The sequence below is a fragment of the Amphiura filiformis genome, chromosome 12 (assembly GCF_039555335.1).
Source record: "Amphiura filiformis chromosome 12, Afil_fr2py, whole genome shotgun sequence".
Taxonomy (NCBI): domain Eukaryota; kingdom Metazoa; phylum Echinodermata; class Ophiuroidea; order Amphilepidida; family Amphiuridae; genus Amphiura; species Amphiura filiformis.
This window is the reverse complement of record NC_092639.1, coordinates 49,485,694-49,504,593: the sequence shown is the minus strand read 5'-3', so window position 1 is coordinate 49,504,593 and position 18,900 is coordinate 49,485,694. Positions and strand designations below refer to the sequence as shown.

At 37.8% G+C, this 18,900-nt stretch overlaps 1 protein-coding gene across 1 annotated transcript in view; it reads right to left on the bottom strand.

Annotated features, from left to right (window-relative positions):
• The window catches only part of LOC140166882 (uncharacterized), a 107,243-nt gene extending 97,744 nt beyond the window's left edge, over positions 1-9,499 (bottom strand). The window contains 9 exon segments of the mRNA XM_072190368.1: positions 36-143; positions 962-1,072; positions 2,257-2,370; positions 3,021-3,131; positions 4,020-4,139; positions 4,417-4,530; positions 6,149-6,268; positions 6,922-7,026; positions 9,201-9,499. Of these exon segments, the coding sequence (XP_072046469.1) occupies positions 36-143; positions 962-1,072; positions 2,257-2,370; positions 3,021-3,131; positions 4,020-4,139; positions 4,417-4,530; positions 6,149-6,268; positions 6,922-7,026; positions 9,201-9,297 (1,000 nt within the window). The 5' untranslated portion in view covers positions 9,298-9,499.
• Positions 9,500-18,900: the final 9,401 nt, after the last annotated feature.

Here is an 18,900-nt window from a genome sequence, read left to right as displayed (position 1 = left end):
AATCAAACTGTGTAATGTTAGTGTTAATACATTACCTATGTGACAGTTGACACCAATCCAACCATTAAGACACTCACAATAATATTCAGTCCCATTATTACGACATACGCCATTAACACACGGACTACTCTCACATGGATCAGCTAAAGGTAAGGTGACAAATGTGCAAAGTGCAGTGAAAACATCACACAAAGTTATACATGTATGTGTTAGAAAAAAAACTACTTTAGTGACAAAGTTTCAAAATGTTTACAGTTCTGATCATTTTTGTTGCTGTTTTACATACAGCATATGATTATTTCTATGGGCTTATACAACACATGGATCCTGGGTTTCTTAAGCGGGAGTCAGTGTGACTAAAATTAACCTGCTATTGCATGCCCTACATGTAGAACAACCTGTAGCATACATCGCATGGGAATTGCATTTGTGGGGTGCTAATGGATGCATTGTTAGCACCATGTGTGCTGTATTGTGGGAAGGAATTTCAGTCAAATTGACTTCCAGTAGCATTTTGACAGATGTACAAATTAAGGTGAAAAAGGTAATTGCTTAAAACTGACTCCAAAATATATAGGCTATATAATATCTTGACACACAATTTATGTGTAACATTTTATCAAAAATAAACTTGGCAGGGGTAGAATTGTGTTTCATCTTACGTGAGTGCATTTGGATTCTGGCAACAGCATTTTACGTGAATGTTTAGATTCTCTCCCATTTATGCTCAAAAAATGTACAAGAATCTCCTTACATTCACCCAAATCAGTTTAGGAGAATATCTGAAAGAATGGATTCTCAAAAAAATTTTAGGCCTGCTTGTTCATTTAATGGAAATTGTAATATTATCATTATACTGTGGTTAATAAATATCAATATATATAAAGATGCGAGTTAAAATGAATGGTAATGTTTTTCTGAGTATTAATTATAAACAGTAATAAAACAAGATGTTAGTTACCAATGTCACAGTTTTGGCCATCAAAGCCAACAAAACAAGAACATGTATATCCAGACACGGATGCAATACAATCGCCATTGGAATTACATGGATTGCTCAAACATGGATCAGCTGTGAAAAGTGCAAATATAATCTGTTAAAAACAAACTCAAACAACACATATAAACATAGTGCAATTAATGACATCAAGTTAGTTTTACTAAATTTGACAGTAAAAAGTTTGCAATGGGCTATTCCAGTTGAAATCTATACACCCCCTATGGAATTCATGACCTTAATCTCCTACACAGGGGTGTATAGTTCAAATGGAGTCACACATTCAAGTAACCCCATTTGAAATTCACACTCCCTGTGTGGAAGATTAAAGTCACATCTTCCATACATGTAGTAAGTCTTCCAGAGGGTGTATGGATTTCAACTGGAATAACCCAATTCAAGTTTAACCAGATTAAATTCAGTAAATACAAAGTAACTTGAATTTATTTAGGATAAATCCTCTGTTGCAGTTGAATTTGATTGTTAATTTTTCACAGAATAAACATGGACATGTGTAGTGCAGTGAAGCTACTAAATACAGTTCAACACAATCTAATTAATATTATCTACAAAACGGTCTTAAAATAGAACTATTAACCTGAAACATTGGACTTCTATAAAATGTCACAGAAACAACTATAGAAGTATGCCTCTCTCTCTCCATGGCACCCCCTTTCACTTCTCACTCTCTCACTCCCTTAATGTGCAATTTTATTGACAAGAGTTCAACAAGTAATGCCATGCCATTATTTTGGTATATCTTTTAGTAACCAGCATGATTGATTCAGTGTTTTCTTTTGTCACCTAGCATTACCAACCAACCCAAAATCCTATTCCCAAACAAACAGCATGTTTCTAGTGACTGACTATCAAAGTAATGGTTGTCATGTGTAAGTACTGAAACTACTTTGCCACCAGTACTACTGAAAACCTTTGGGTAGCCGTAACGTCCAGTTCCTCAATAGTTAACTACATTTCCAGCACATCCCCCTGCCATCACTCTTCTATGTCTCTGCTGCTGAAAATATGAGGTGGTCACTCCTCTACTCAAGTGATTAATGGTTGCCACTTGCCCGGATGACAAATCTATTTTTACTGGGCATGTCAACTGGTGACATACAGTTATTCAGTAAAAATCTGAGGGACTAGAAATTGATTGGTATATTGAACAACAATTATTGGGAAATTTTAACAACTATTCTCCTCTCTTGTAAAGCTTATAATCATATGCACAGGTGTCATGGTCATACAATACTTACAGATTTGACAGTTATCTCCCAGCCAACCATCAGCGCAGACACAGGTGTATGAGGAAGCATCATTAGCATCTGTACAAGTCCCTTTATTTAGGCAAGGATCACTAGCACATGGTCCTAGATGGAAATATTGAAATGAAATAAGTCTTGTCATAATATGAAGGTGTAGTCTCATTTGAATGAAAAAATTAAGGTAGATAGAGAATTTTAGCTGGGCAATTATCTTGATTCTAATTCAATTCGTCGGTCGCAACACATAGTGGCGTACGTGAAGGACAAACTACCTCTCCGAGCAAAACGTTTTTGAAGGATATGCTACTACTAACGGAGTCGATACTCCTCCACTGTTATCTCTCAGTGGCCCGATTCCACTTAAAATTAAAGTTTAAGGTTCAAACTATTAAACTGTATCTTTAATAGTTAACAAGAAATAACTATTATAGGATATTAGCTAACTCTAAACCTATATGCCACTATGTAAAACGGAAAATTTGGAAAATGGCTATACGCCACTATGTGTTGCGACCGACGAATTGCTTTAAATTTGTTGTTAGTAGTTGGACACATCTTACATAATTTAATATAATTTCTTGTCAATAACTTTGAAAAGATTAACAAATTAGCAAATTAATCTGGCCACCAACATTAATTGTTTTAAGTGTAAAAGAATATGCCATTCTGATATTCTTTTCAAAGAATCATTTTCTTTTTTGTCAAATTACTTTAGTGGAACCTCAAGACCAATTTGGGGTCCATTCCATACATACCTTCATCGCATACTCTTCCTTCCCAGAAATTTATACAGCTACATGTGAAGAATGTCACAAAATTGTTGCAAATTGCACTATTTTGGCAAGGATTACTTAAACATGGGTTCCCTGAAAAAGAAGAACAAAAAAAATAACATGAATTATGTGAGTCCAGTTTCTGTTTTCAAGATAGTGGTCTTGCATTCTCCAAATTACAATGTACCTGTGAAGCGGATCTGAAATGTCTTCTAAATAAGGGAGCTAGACTGGTATTTGCATGTGGATGGTATGAGCAGCAAGTGGCATACAAATGTATAGGCTGAGAGTCTTATAGCTAGGGTAGACAATCGGCATGTGCCTCAAGTGCCGTGTTGGAGGGAGCGCCAAATTGACAGTTTCAGCACCCCCTTGAAAGAGTGAAATTCAAACAGTTGTGGACTTCAAAAAGCCTGTAACCCAAAGTATTGTAAGTTACATAGTTTGAAAACATTATTCTAATAAAATTATATCACCTAGTATTGTATACTTATGCCCAGTTCACCAATATAAGTTATGCATGGATTATGGTATAATCCCAATCAGCATTGTAACTTCCGGTTTTTGAGAGCAGTTTTGGGACACTTTGACCTCTGGCATATCGGAAAAATTGCTGTAATTATTATTAATTTATTTATTATTGTAAAAATGTTATCATTAAAAATATTTATACAATTAATTTATAAAATAACCATGTTTTGGGGGGTTTGTTTTTATTCTTGTAAAACATTTTAGATTATAATTTTGTACACACAAAAACCAATTTTCCAGAATTTTCCCAATAGGTCAGAGGGCAAAGTGTCCCAAAACTGCAAAAACTGTCCCACAATGCATTGTGAACTTCTCATGCCAATATGGCTTATTATCAATAGCACCATAGATACTATTATTGAATGGATTATTTATGGATGATTCAAGAATAACTTCCTAAAAATATTCTTGTATAACCCGCAAAGCCACTCAATATCATAAACATCATACCTTCTTCACATGTAGTTCCTGACCAGTTATTAGGGCATGTGCAGGAGAAATCACTACCAAATGCATTGCAGGTGCCACCATTACTACATGGGTCACTTGCGCATGGATCAGCAACAAATTCTGTGAGGGAAGAAAAAGAAATAAATTAAAATCATATTATCAATTATATTTTAATATTAAGTTTAATATGAGCAACAATGAGTTGTACCATCAACAAGCCATTATTTACCATAACAAAGGCCTCACACAGTATTGTTACTGTGCATCCATCCACTGTTTGCTTTGTAATGGTGCATCCAACTGAAATTATAATACCTATAGCATCACAACCCATTGCAATTTTGCACCGCACAGGTAAATAAGAAATAAGCTCTTCATATAATGTAGGTATACTTACGTATGTCACAAGTGCTGCCAACCCAGCCATCTGGGCATGTGCATGTGTAGAAGAATTGCTGATTAACACATGTTCCTCCATTCTGACATGGTAGACTTTGACAAGGCCCTTCCTCTGTAATTACAAAATCAGTTCACATTGAAAAATGTTAGAATAAATATGCAAATAAGCTCATTAATATTCATAAATATGAAAATGACATATCTCAAAACTATTCAGCACATCAGGCCCTGTGCAATTTATCAAATTGGTGCTGTGTTTCTGTGGTTTTGTTTTGCTATATTGTTTGTAGAAATTCAGCCCAATAATGCAGCTAAAAAACACACATTACACTTTTTGACTTTAAAGAAATCACACACAAGGGCATAACCAGTAGTGCAGGGGACAGAGTAACCTCTTTGAAAAGTAATTTTAGGGTGAAATTTCTCTCAATTACTGGGACTTTGCCAAATGATCAACCTTCAGAAATGCCGAAATGTACACGAAGTTAAAAATCCAAGATGGCCGTCCCGCACAATTTACTACAACATCCAAAATCGAAAACAGGAATGAACGAAAATCCGACTAAAACGTTGATTAAAAGTGCCATACGCACGGTCAAGCTAAGCTTGAAGAGTTAAAAAACACCTAAAGTCATAATTAACGAAGGATGGCAAGAAAATAAGTTGATAAACGAAGATTAAAACTGCGAAATCGCAGAGCTAAAAATATTGCGTCCGACTCCTTGTAGCGCCCGGTTTAATTAAAGCTAGTTATGTCCCTTATGACATATTGCTTAGGTTTTTTTTTTCAATTTTTTTTTTTGAGACAAACATTTTTAGCCATATGATCATATATATCTGTAGAATACATACCCCTCTGACACATGTTCACATACCTATATCACAATTGTCTCCAAGCCATCCATTTTGACAGATGCAGACGTATCCTGACACACCAGTCTGCAGAATACACACCCCTCCATTCTGACACATGTCAACTTACCTATGTCACAATTGTCTCCAAGCCATCCATCTTGACAGATGCAGACATATCCTGATACACCAGTCTGCAGAATACACACCCCTCCATTCTGACACATGTTAACTTACCTATATCACAATTGTCTCCAAGCCATCCATCTTGACAGATGCAGACGTATCCTGATACACCAGTCTGTAGAATACACACCCCTCCATTCTGACACATGTCAACTTACCTATGTCACAATTGTCTCCAAGCCATCCATCTTGACAGATGCAGACGTATCCTGATACACCAGTCTGCAGAATACACACCCCTCCATTCTGACACATGTCAACTTACCTATGTCACAATTGTCTCCAAGCCATCCATCTTGACAGATGCAGACGTATCCTGACACACCAGTCTGCAGAATACACACCCCTCCATTCTGACACATGTCAACTTACCTATGTCACAATTGTCTCCAAGCCATCCATCTTGACAGATGCAGACATATCCTGATACACCAGTCTGCAGAATACACACCCCCCATTCTGACACCTGTCAACTTACCTATATCACAATTGTCTCCAAGCCATCCATCTTGACAGATGCAGACGTATCCTGACACATCAGTCTGCAGAATACACACCCCTCCATTCTGACACGTGTCAACTTACCTATGTCACAATTGTCTCCAAGCCATCCATCTTGACAGATGCAGACGTATCCTGACACACCAGTCTGTAGAATACACACCCCTCCATTCTGACACGTGTCAACTTACCTATGTCACAATTGTCTCCAAGCCATCCATCTTGACAGATGCAGACGTATCCTGACACACCAGTCTGCAGAATACACACCCCTCCATTCTGACACGGGCTGCTGGTACATGCGGTGATGGCTACAACAAAAACATTGTTAAGATATATAATCATTAAAATGTTGATAATTAGTGGTTGAAATAATTAAATATTTAAGTCATTTAGACTCAAATACCTCTGTGCAATGTATCAACACCTGAATTACATGTAGGAATGAGAACATATATTTCCCATTTTGATGAAACACATATGAGCACCTGTTGCAAAAAGGTTTACCATTTGCCTTCATATTGATTTAAATCAATTGTGTAATAAGTTAGACTGCTGAAGGAGGCATACCATTTTAAACATGTGTAACAGATTATACCACTTGCATGTGAAGTACTGTACATTATATGTGCTGCACAGGTTTCTTGTATGATTAATTTAATAATTTTATTTGTTTGCTTGTTTTGCAGTTCAAGACATAATAATTATGCTCCTTAGCCTTTTTTTTATCAATCATCACTTATTTGCTAACATACAGCATTTATGTATACCACTTAAATACAGAAGTAGGGTCCTGGTAGGCTAATCAAAACACATCATAATTACAGGTTCTTCATTCATCGCACATGCTGCATAGCATGATGCATCAAGTGACCCTGGGGTCACCTGTCCTTTTCACGCAATAATGACTGGGTGTTCGCCGGCAAGTGCTCAGGACGTTAACCTAGCCGTAGTGTTTACTTACCTTCCTCACAGTTGGAGCCTTGGAAGTTGGATCGACAGCTGCACACATAAAAACTTGCAAAAGACAGACATGTACCGCCATTTTCACATGGAGAACTATCACATGCTGTATGGGAATAAAAAAACAAATTGCATTCATTTGTAATTCAAAAACAAATTTATGTTTTCTATTTCATGTACATATGTGACACGATATACAGCCCTCGAATTAACCCACGGCACCCATGGCATTTTGCTGTGGGTGCCCACCCCCACTGCCGTAATGCCCTCAAAATATGGCCTTTACCCAAGGCAGTCACTTGCCATGCCCTCTAATGAAGTTGCCGTTGGTGCCCCAGCCCTGCCCCTTCATTATAAAATCATCTATCTATGTTTGTGTGTGTTTTCTTCACTTTTGAGAAATTGCCTTGGTGCCCTTCTCAAATTTTCAACAGTTGCCATGATGCCCTCTTGAAATATTACAAACTGCCCTGCTGCCTTGCCTTTTAAGTGAAAATCCAAGGCAATTTTCAACTTGCTCTAAAAAAGTTGCCGTGCCCCTTCAGATCCTTAATTCGAGGGCTGACGATATATTTGTTATGTCTCTTATTTGTTCCCTTCATTTAAAAACACAATGCAAACTTTCTTCAAGCTAGGGGTAGGACTTTGGGGAGTTAACAAAAATACTAGGGGCCCAGGCTTCTCAAAATTTTACACAGAAATGAATAGTAAAGTTGTAACAAATTAACAAATAAAGGGCCTCCCTCACCAAATTTTGAGAAAGTCCGGACGATATGTACCGGTACCATACAGGTTGTTTATTGTCTTAGCCAAAGAGATATAAAACAAATAGGCATATTATTGTTTGAAATCCATGGTCATAATTGTTATACTTGGTGGAAGTTATACATTAATTTTATTGTATCCATTTTTCACCTTGTGTTTATATTTTGATAGACAGTTATAAATATTTGTATATTTACTAACCCCAAAATTTGGCATATGGGCATGAAGTGTCGCTTCAAATACACCGCCATTTTAATGTTGCAATCGGGGTAAAGCTGACGTCACCAACCCCATACAATATAATTTGGTCAGAATAAATCCTATACTTAAACCTGTTGAAACCTGCGAAAGACCGAGTGTGCATGTGACCAGTTTAAGCTCAGGCTTCATGTACAAATTAATTGTACATCACGGTAGCTCTGGCAGTGGGCCTGCTCTTAAAAAGGTTCTTTTAAAGAAAGTTCTACAACTTGAGAACAAGTCCTCAACGAGTAAATGTATTTTTATCATTGACATTGTAGTTGTAGTTGTAGTTATAGTTGTAATCACATTTTTATAATCATTTATAATTGTAGTTGGATTATAATTGCATTTATAGTTGCAGTTAGAATTGTAGCTGGATTGAGAGTAATAATTAGAGAGTTATAGTTGAGTCTAGAGTTATAGTTGAGTTTATAGTTACTTTATAGTAGTTGTAGGTTTAGAGTTAGGGTTGAATATTTCACTCAAGTTATGCTACATATGATCACAGAAGTAAGAAATCTTTCATGATGATCAGGTATTAAACCTAGTAAATTCAAAACCTAGGTCTATAAATTCAAATCTTCTTAGACTATACGCCAACATCAGATACTCTTTTTTTATGGAAGACCTGGGTATATTACTTGAGGGCACAACAAAGGGGAATTAGTTTTATGGCCATATTAAATGTTTTCACTGTGGGAGACTATTAGCATGATTAGTAGTTGTCAAAAAATTTTGGTGGGTATGCTCCCCCGCAATTTTGAGGCGGTGGGTCTTTGGGAGCTGACTACGTACCGATAGGGGGTCTTTTGGAGCTGCGAACAAGTAAAACAGGGACTTTTGGAGCTGCGAACAGTCCAAATCAAGGGTCTACCTTGGCTTTCTGGTTGAAAATCGCCTGAAAAAATCTTTCAGAGCTGAAATTATCAAAATCAAGGGTCTTTCGGAGTTCTATTTTGGTCAAATATAGGGGTCTTTCGAGCTGCGAAATCCAAAAGGGGGTCTCTCCGGGAGCATACCCGTATGGTCATTTGTGTTGAGTGCCCCTCCCCAAAAAAAAAAAAAATCACTTTGCTTTGGACCTGCAAATTAGAAGAAAGAAATAAAAAAAGGGAATGAAAAAAGACCAAAAGCGAACATGCATGATAGGCGAAATAGTTTTTTTCCTTCTTTCTTTCTTTTTCATGTTTATACTATAGCCATTATTTTTTAACAAGAAAGACTGTAATTCGAAAGTTTATGACGAAGTTTGAAAACAGACAATTATCCTACCTTGTCCCTTTGCATGACCAATCCAAATTGTACATAAAATAAGAAAACAAAATTGACTCAGCACCAACGTTCTGTTATTCGATCGAAACGAAGACATCTTAAATATCGTTAACTGTATAATACTGTAGGCAAGATTGTAGGCAATGAAGTCCTCGTTATGGTAAAGATCTGTTTTATCTTCTGGAATATGGCGATGCTGTTGACTTCAGTTCTGATAATGATGTCGACTTTGACAGCTTAAAGAACATGTCATTATAAATGATCTTCCAAACATCTTGTAGATTCACAATATTTTATATAAACGTAATGTACTGTTGGTAAAGATCCTGTTTCTCGTGTGATGTTGGCCCTGGTTCCAGAATCCTCTCGATATGAATATTCCTCCTTGGCAAATTGTAACTTTACATCTTCTTCATTGTTGATTTGATCAAATCCATTGGTAAATTCCTTATAAGTAAAATATTACTTAAGGCTAGCATGTGTCCTTACGATGTTATACATGTATTACTATTTAACATGAACATCATCATTCAAACATCGATCCTCCCAAATTGAAATTTAATTCCAGTTCTCAACTCACAATGGTTCATTCTTTAATTGCTCACTATTTCATACTGTAGTCCAATTTACAACGGGAACCACCGACAAAGTGGGTGGTAGTCAAAGACGCTATCGATATGGATCACCGATTCGTAAATACCACCAAACTGTAAATTATGCACCCAAAATAACGCCTCAATATATAGATAACAATAGTAAATCCACCCAATGTGTGTAAAAGCGCCCAATTTGTCGGATATAATGTAATCAATAGCGCTTGATTGGGTGGTAAATGTATTACCACACATCAATAACGGCCCATGTAAAGAAATCCTCTTGACACAATGACCATGTATTGAAATTAATCAATATCAACAAATAAAACCTGAAAGAGGTTTTCGTTGAAGAGGTAAACAGTGGGATTCTGTTTTGATGATGTCATTGGCGGGGCATGCATAGGTCATGGGCATGAATGATTTTGAATTCAAACAATTAATTATAGGCCTAAAAATATGGGTGTTGTTGTTGTTGTTTTTTCAAATCATTATTGGCGGTCTTATTGTAATATGTGACATGTCATGTCAAAAGGAGACACTTTTGGGCAGGATCGTAAATGGAGAAATAGCAAAAATCTGCCCGGGGTGATTTTTTCGCAAGGGTTTGTTGCGAATTTGTGATGTTATTAATGTTTAAAATATTGTCTGATAGTTTAAGACCGGAATATAACTGGCATCTTGCATTTTTGAGACATTTTCCTACTCTCAACATTGCCAATAATATATTTGAAGACCGATATCTCAATTTCCAATTTATAATACCATAACTTACTTACGAACTCAATATCTTCGCTTAGGAATGTCTGATTTCATTGGGGAAAAGCGGCGTTGTGGAGCAAAATATCTCTATATTTAAGATATGTAAAAACCTCAAAATTGATAACCTGCCCAAAAATGTCTCATTTGACACGGTTCGTTCGTTATGCATTAACATGGAAAAATCGGTGATAGGCCTTATGACAAATGGAACCAGAGTACTCTCTTGAATTGCCCGATTGAATATTCAATCAAAAAGATTGAATTTTCAATCGTATGCCGTCCCGAATTAGGGACAATCGTTTTTGATTGTATATTCAGTCGAGTGATTTGAATTTTTAAAACTTTTTTTTTCAATCAAAAGGAGTGATTCTCAATCTTTTAGCGATTTAAGCTAGGGACAAATCTTTTTCGATTGAATTTTCAGTAGAAAGGATTGATTTTCATTTTTAATCTCATTCCAAACATATGCAACACGTACATTGGCAGTACATTAGGAGTACAATATCATGATATGGTTGGATAGTGAAATCAGTCAAGAGTTAGCAGTTTTTCGTAACTCTACTTAAAAAGTATTCAAAATACATGTAAAATGTTATTTTTCGCAACCCGAACTTTACGTGCATGTGATGTTAGGTATGATAGGCCTAGTGAGTAACCAGGCAAGGGTGTGGTACATGATTATCATCGATTATTATAAGGTGTGGTCACAATAGACAAAACGTTTCATGACATCATTGTATTTTGAATTTAAATATAATTATGCTCTATGGTTCTGTCAATATGTAATTATCATTTATTATTATTGTTAATAATTATTATTAGTAGTAGTAGTATTATATAATACACATTTTATGGCAAACCATTGAAAATTGATATTTTAAATATCAGTCCTCGAAGTAAGCTTCAGCTGGTACATTATCATTAGATTTATAAAGTTTACTTCGAGAACTGTTAAATATCAAAAAAATTAAAAAATAACAAATTTTAATAATTTGTCATCAAATGTGTATCATATCGCTAATTTTCATTTGATAACAGAGGGACATTCCTCGACCCGGGGGGGGGGGGGAGACACTCGAATTTGGAAGTGACGGGGATGTGCGGACAGCAGTTCGAAGCTAGGGGTCTTTCGGTGAGAGCTACACTGAAAAGGGGGGGGGGGTCTTTCAGTGAGACTAAGGCCCCCTAAAAAGGTGGTCTTTCCGTGAGACCGGGGAAATCTGACCAAAAAAGGGGGCATTCAGTGAGACTGGGAAAATGCTGGGTCAAAATATTAAAGTTGATAAAAAAATTTCAAAAATTCATCATAATGAAAATTGTTAGGAAAAATACTGAAAAAACGGGGTCATTTAGTGAGAGATTATCATAAATTTCCCCAAAATTTTTGAAAAAAGGGGGTCTTTTGGTGACAGGAAAACAAAAAAGGGGCCATTGGGTAAGAGGGAGTTCAGTATAATAAAAAAGGGGTCATTGGGTGAGAGGTAGTTGAAAAATGGGGGCCAATGTGGCCGTACATCCCCGTCACCCATTTTTAGTGAGTGCCCCTCCCCCGGATTCCTCGTATTCAGAATGCAATTCGATGACTGGTGTACTCTCAATAAAAATACTGTGCAAACGGTAATAGCCGATTCCTTAAGGGTTCCAAAATGAGCGTTTATTGCGTTTCGACAGTATTTTTTGTGGGACATGAGAGCACCTCAGACCTATCGAATTGCATTCTGAATACGAGCTATTATCTTTCTGATATCAAATAATTTTCATTTTTGAAAATCACAATATAATACAAATTTTATGACAAATTATAAAAATTGATATTTTTCAAATTTTGATATATAACAGTCCTCGAAGTAAATTATATAAATCTAATGATATATTCTTAAAGTGTATGTAGTAGGGAGGAAAAGCCGACGAGTCAATTGACCTTTCATATTGAAGATATGGATTTTTTCCCCAAAAGACCTAATTTTTTTTGGTGTTTTGGGAAAAAATCCATATCTTTAATACGAAAGGTCAAAATTTTCAATTGATCGTCGGCTTTTCATCCCACCTACATACACTTTAAGTATAAATCATCAGATTTATAAAGTTTACTTCAAGTACTGTTAAATATCAAAAATATCAATTTTAATGATTTGCCATAAAATGTGTATTAAATTGCGAATTTCAAAAATCAAAATTATTTGATATCAGAGTGACATTCTTCGTATTCAGAATGCAATTCGATATGTCTGATGTGCTCTCATGTCCCAAAATAAATACTGTCCAAACGTTCATACCCCAGCCCTTAATTAAGTGATTTGAATTGTGAAATCGTCTCTGAGTCTCTATTATAGTGAGAGTATTGTGAAAGGGACGGGTGTGGGCCCTGGGGGTATGGGCGCTGGCTAACCTTATTTAATGGCCGAGCGGATTTGCCACATTTTTGGAGCAGCGCCACCCCTCCTTTTAGGGGAATAAAAATAGCGAAGGCTGGTTAAAAAAACGCAGAAAGAAATGCATCCACCATCAGGGTAAGTTGATGTGGCAGAACACACCGCGGTATCCGTCAAAGGAATCCCAGTCAGCCTATAAACACAACAAACAATGAACACCTATGAACGACTATGCAAGGATCCTACTGAGAAATACAAAAAGGAGCTTTCAGTGATTCTTAATGATCTCAAGTCTTGTGGGGCCATTGACTTTGCTTTAAAAGAAAGAGTGTTTCCAACAGAGTGTGATGTGCCTAAGATATATGGCTTGCCCAAAGTGCATAAAACTGGTGTTCCTCTAAGACCCATCGTTTCCAGCATTGGGTCAGTTAGTTACAACTCCTCGAGATTCTTGGCTGACATTCTTAGTTCAGTTGTTGGAAAAACACCTCACCACATTAAAGACACTAAGCAATTTGTGGATTTTGTGAGCGACCTCAATATTGCCCCGGATGAATTGATTGTTTCTTACGATAGCTTACGATGTCACTGCATTGTTTACCAGTGTACCTGTAGACAACGCTATTGAAGCAATTCGCGTACGCCTAGAGGAGGATACTTCGTGGACAACCAGGACATATCTTAACGCCGAGCAAGTGCTTTGACTGTTAAAGTTTTGTCTAAATACAACTTTTTTTTTCCGCGGACAATTCTTCAAACAAAAACATGGCGCCGCTATGGGTGGTCCTGTTTCCCCAACGACATGCAATCTTTTATGGAACAGTTTGAAAGCTTAGCCCTTGAATCTGCACCACATTTACACAGAGTGTGGCTTCGCTACGTGGACGACACGTTCGTAGTTATTAAACGGGAGCATTTCAGCGAATTCACAGAGCATATCAACTCGCAAAGTGATCACATAAAGTTCACATGTGAAGCGGAGGCGGGTGGACAGCTTCCTTTCCCGGGTTCCTTTCTTAGATACTTTGGTCAAGCGTTCCGAGGACGGTTCTTTACGGGTCAGTGTGTATCGTAAACCTACACACACTGACCAGTACCTCAATTTTGACAGCCACCGTCCGGTCCGCTAGAGCATAAGTTGAGCGTAATCAGGACTTTGTTCCACCGGGCGGATTTCGCAGTTACGGACCCATTAGACAGAGAGAAAGAAATCTCGCATGTGCAGTCCGCGCTCCAGAATTGTGGATACGAGCGTTGGACATTTCACAAAGCTCGCAAACCGAAAAAACAAACAGATAACTCTTCTGCGGCGAATGCTAACACCAAATGCAAAGCGACTATCAACTTGCCATATGTCAAGGGAACCAGTGAGAAACTTCGCCGTGTGTTTCAGCAGTATGGGGTTTTTGCCACCTTTAGACCCCTCACCACGCTGCGTAAGAATCTGGTAGCACCTAAGGACCGTACTGAAAAAGAAGATCAAACAGGAGTTATATACCACATTCCATCCACGGATTGTAACTCAGTTTAGATTGGTGAAACCGGAAGGAAACTCAAGTTCAGACTTAAGGAGCATAAATCAGTTGCTCCAAGTGCCAATTCTCCTGTATCTGCTCATACCAAGTCCGGTCATAATATTGACTGGGACGGAGTTACCATTTTGGAAAAGGACAGCAGGAACGATACAAGGAAAATTCGTGAAGCGATCCACATTAGGAGAGACCCGCAGCCCAAAATCAACACCTCGCAGGGGTACGAACTATCTCCAGTTTACAACAGCTTGCTGAAATCAGTGAAACCAACTGGCAACTCTAGTAGAAGATCTTCTAGAAACACTGATCTCAGCAGCATCTCACACACCATCACCCACTGAGGAAGGAACCAGTTGGTTCTGAAATATTTGGGAAAATAACCTGGTGAGTGCAGTTGAAAGTTTTAATCTTTTTACTTCTTAATGAACATATTATTTGTTAACAAGTTTTATTAAAAGTACTTACTCTACAAAATGCATCTTAATCTACTACATGAATAACAGTTTATGTCACAAATGGCTTACCATACCTGGCTGAAAGAGAGTGCGCGTTAGCTTGATTTTTGATCCCACTGATGTTCTTGTCATTCCATAATGGCTTTAATTTTGCCATGGCACTGTAGACTGCGGAACTCAGTCCTCAATGATAGTCAGTCATTTATCTTTTGGTCGTTATATGACTATCATTTGAGGACTGAGTTGTTATGATATATCTTCCGAGGAGCAATTTCAGACAATAGCTGGGGATTAGTGGGGAAGAGGTTATCTATTGAATCCTTTCATGACCACTGAAGCATAGTCAAGTCTGACAAGGACACTCGGCACAAATTGAAAGACCATGTCAACTCTCGACAAAAGAATGCATGCATGTCAAAGGTCATACGACACCAATTTGGTGTTTGTTATGCTCCTCGAAATTAGTACCATAAAGTCTATGTCTGATGGCACTGGTTGTTTGTGCAATCCTGGAAAGCACTTCAGGTTTTGACCCTTCATCTGATATAATCGCACCAAGATATTTGAAGCTGGTTACTGTGCCTAACCTTTGATCACTTAATATTTCCACTGTTTCACTGATTCCTGTTGGATTGTTGGTCATCAGCTTGGTCTTTCCTGCGGCACTTATTTCCATTCCATACCTCTGTGATGTTTGATGGAGGTTATTAATCAGGGACTTGAGTTCTTTCTCACTGCCAGTTAAGCCATCTATATCATCAGCGAAGCGAAGCGAAGATTAGATACTGCTCTGCCTCCGATGCTAACAGATCCCTCATGGTTCTCTAATGCATCAGCCATAATTCTTTCCAGGAATTTGTTGAAAAGTGTTGGTGATAGCAGGCAACCTTGTCTCACACCGACTGATGTTTGAAACTAATCGCCTATATGTTTCCATTTGCCAGCACAATACTCATATGGCATTACTGTACAGCTGTTCGATAGTACACACTAGTGTTGGGTTGATATTATACGTTCTCATGGTGGCCCAAAGTGCAGCATGCCACACCCTATCGAATGCCTTCTTAAAGTCAATGAAGACATGGTATAGGTCCTGCTGGTGTTGGTGATGTTTTTCACACAGTATTCTAAGGTTAAATATCTGTTCTGTGGTACTCCTTCCTGCTCTGAAGCCCGTCTGTTCTTCAGCAATGATGTTCTCCGCCAGAGGTTTCAATCTGTTCAAGATGAGTCTGAGCATTATTTTGCTGGGGTGGCTGATGAGGCTGATAGTGCGGTAATTCTGACGAAGCTGGAGATTTCTTTTCTTGGGGAGTATAATCACAAGTGACTGTGTCCAAGGTGTAGGCCATATGCCTGTCCTCCAAATGTTGTTACATATATCTTTGTAAGCACATCAATAGCTGCATCACATGCTGCTTGAACAAGCTCACCTGGAACGTTATCTATGCCTGGTGACTTGCCATTTTTCAGTGCTTTCACAACGGCTTCCACCTCTTCTCGCAGGACAGGCTGACTTTCCTCATTATCTGGGTAGAACCGTGGGCAGTCTAGGATTGATGGATCACCTTGCAGTTCGTATTTGTACAAGTCAGAGCAGTACTCCGTCCACCTACTAAGAATCTCTTTTTCTTCCACTAAAGACTTCCCGTTCTTGCCCTGTATAGTTGCAGATCTGCTGTTTTTTACAGTGGTCAGATTCTTTACCAGTTGGTATGCCTTTCTACTGTTGGTCTTGTTCAGGCTTGACGCCACCTCTTCACATTGCTGTCCAATCCAGTTTTCCTTCGCTTCCTTAATTCCGTTCGTAACCAACTTGTTGGCCTCCCTATATTCTCTTGCTCCATCTGGATTGTTCCGTTTACACTTCAACTCTCTTCTCCTATCGCAGAGCTCAAGCACTTCCTTTGTGATCCATGGCTTCTTCACATGGCGGTGTTTCAGTGCCTAAGAGCTCAGAGGCAGTCTCGGTGAAAGCTGTATTAAAGGTGTCAGTGAAGGAGTCCAAATCCTTGTCAGTGAAGGAGTCCAAATAGAAGCGACCTAACTGCCCAAATCTGCTTTTCGCTACCCAGAACTTTCATGGGCAGCTGATGGGTCAGTAATCACCTGGCTCGATTCATGTAGTTCGTTGTGGACAACAATAGTTTTTTGTTTTTAATTAGTACCTCCCTAAAGGAATTCAAGCTCTATTGATGACACGGAATTACGCGTATAAGGCGTACATTAGTTTGTACTGTCGTTGTTAGTTTCCAAATGTGATTAACAGGCACTAATGATGATCCTGAATTTGATGTACAGCCCTAATTATGAATTACGGAAGAAAACACAAAATACATTGTTTTTGATATAGAGTTGACTAACAAACATTATTTGAACCAGGGGACTGTATCACTTTTAAATTGACAGCTTCGCATGTAAATCATTGATTACAAAACACTTGCCCGTTTTAACTATAAAGTGGCACTTCTATACGAGAGTTCAATGATACCAATATCGCTTGATGCTCATAATATAGCACGTCAAGAAGTGATCTTTGGACCAGACAAAACTACCACAGACACAGATGATATGAAAAAGGTTTACAAATCATACAGTCATAACATTGCGAAATATGATAATACAGAAAAACAGATACTGATATCAATAAAACAATTAATCTTCTATTAGCGACTAGTTCATTTACCTCGAGAGTTAAAGCCTTCATGTACGATCTTTTTAAATTTTTAGATTTTTCTTTTTTCTTCCAAAATGATAAAATAGTTAATATGCAATCATTATGAATACATTTGGACGCGAAAAACATTGAAACTTTGCAAAGAAACAACATCATAAATTTCACCCATATCACTCGAAATATTTCGCACTTTTTGGATTAGGACGCCGAACATTTGCCGAGTGCGGCCTCAGAATTAGTCTCCTGCGCAACCAGTTTGGTTACGCTCCCTCCACATGTGTGGAGGGAGCGTAACCAAACTGGCTTCGTAGGAGACTAAGATTTGCGATCGTTAATAAGGGAACAACCCAAAAGTTTGATGAAGTCCTATAAACGAAAGTCCTTTCGTTAGAAGGCCAACCCCTCCCTCACCCCTCTAACGAAAGTGTCAAATATCACAAATTCCAACCCGTATTTACAGGATGCAGGGGCTGTCGCTATGGTGCATGAGATCTGAGACGATATATTCGTCTCAGCATGATATTGAGGAGGGGTTGCCGTGTACTTCGGAGGGGTTGGCGTGTACTTAAGTGTGCCAAATATCTTTTCCTTGATTGTATATAGCTACTTAGACGAAGGAGTTTTGTGACACCTTGTCAGGAATGCTCTATTTACACAAGTTTTTAGATGATATTATGGTCTTAGCTTTGACGCTACGTTTTAAAAGCTAATAATCTACAAATATAATCGTGTATAAATTAAATGTATGGTGTTTCATTTCAATTGTATGTACAGATTCCAATGTACGTCTCACTTCCTATATTATTGTTAACCGCTCCACCTGATATCTTTTTACCTGGCTGAGGTGTTCACCTCTCAGTGTATTTAGCAATATTCAACTGCTCTCAAATTGTTTACATGATTTAGAGAATAAAGGTATCGCTTTTTAGCCGCTGTCGTGCATCTATCGTCTAATATAACAAGGGCTACATCATTTTGTTAAGCAAACACTTCAATTCAAATACAAATATCTAAAGTATACCAAGTTTATCAAATTAAATCCTACATTTTACAAAGAATTACCTAGGGCTTAAAATCGATCAGTCCCATTGTTGCTATGCGACCCCGATTGGTTCACGTAACGTATACACGTATTGCGTCGACTCGCACCGAGTTCGTGTCATGTCACACGGCTAAGAACCAATAAGATTTCAGGAACATTCTCAAGTGTTTAAAAATGTTAAAATATAAGTGAAAAAGAGCGAGGTACCCTATTTCGAATGACTTTTTATCTTTATTATTTGATTATATACAAATATTACATGCATAT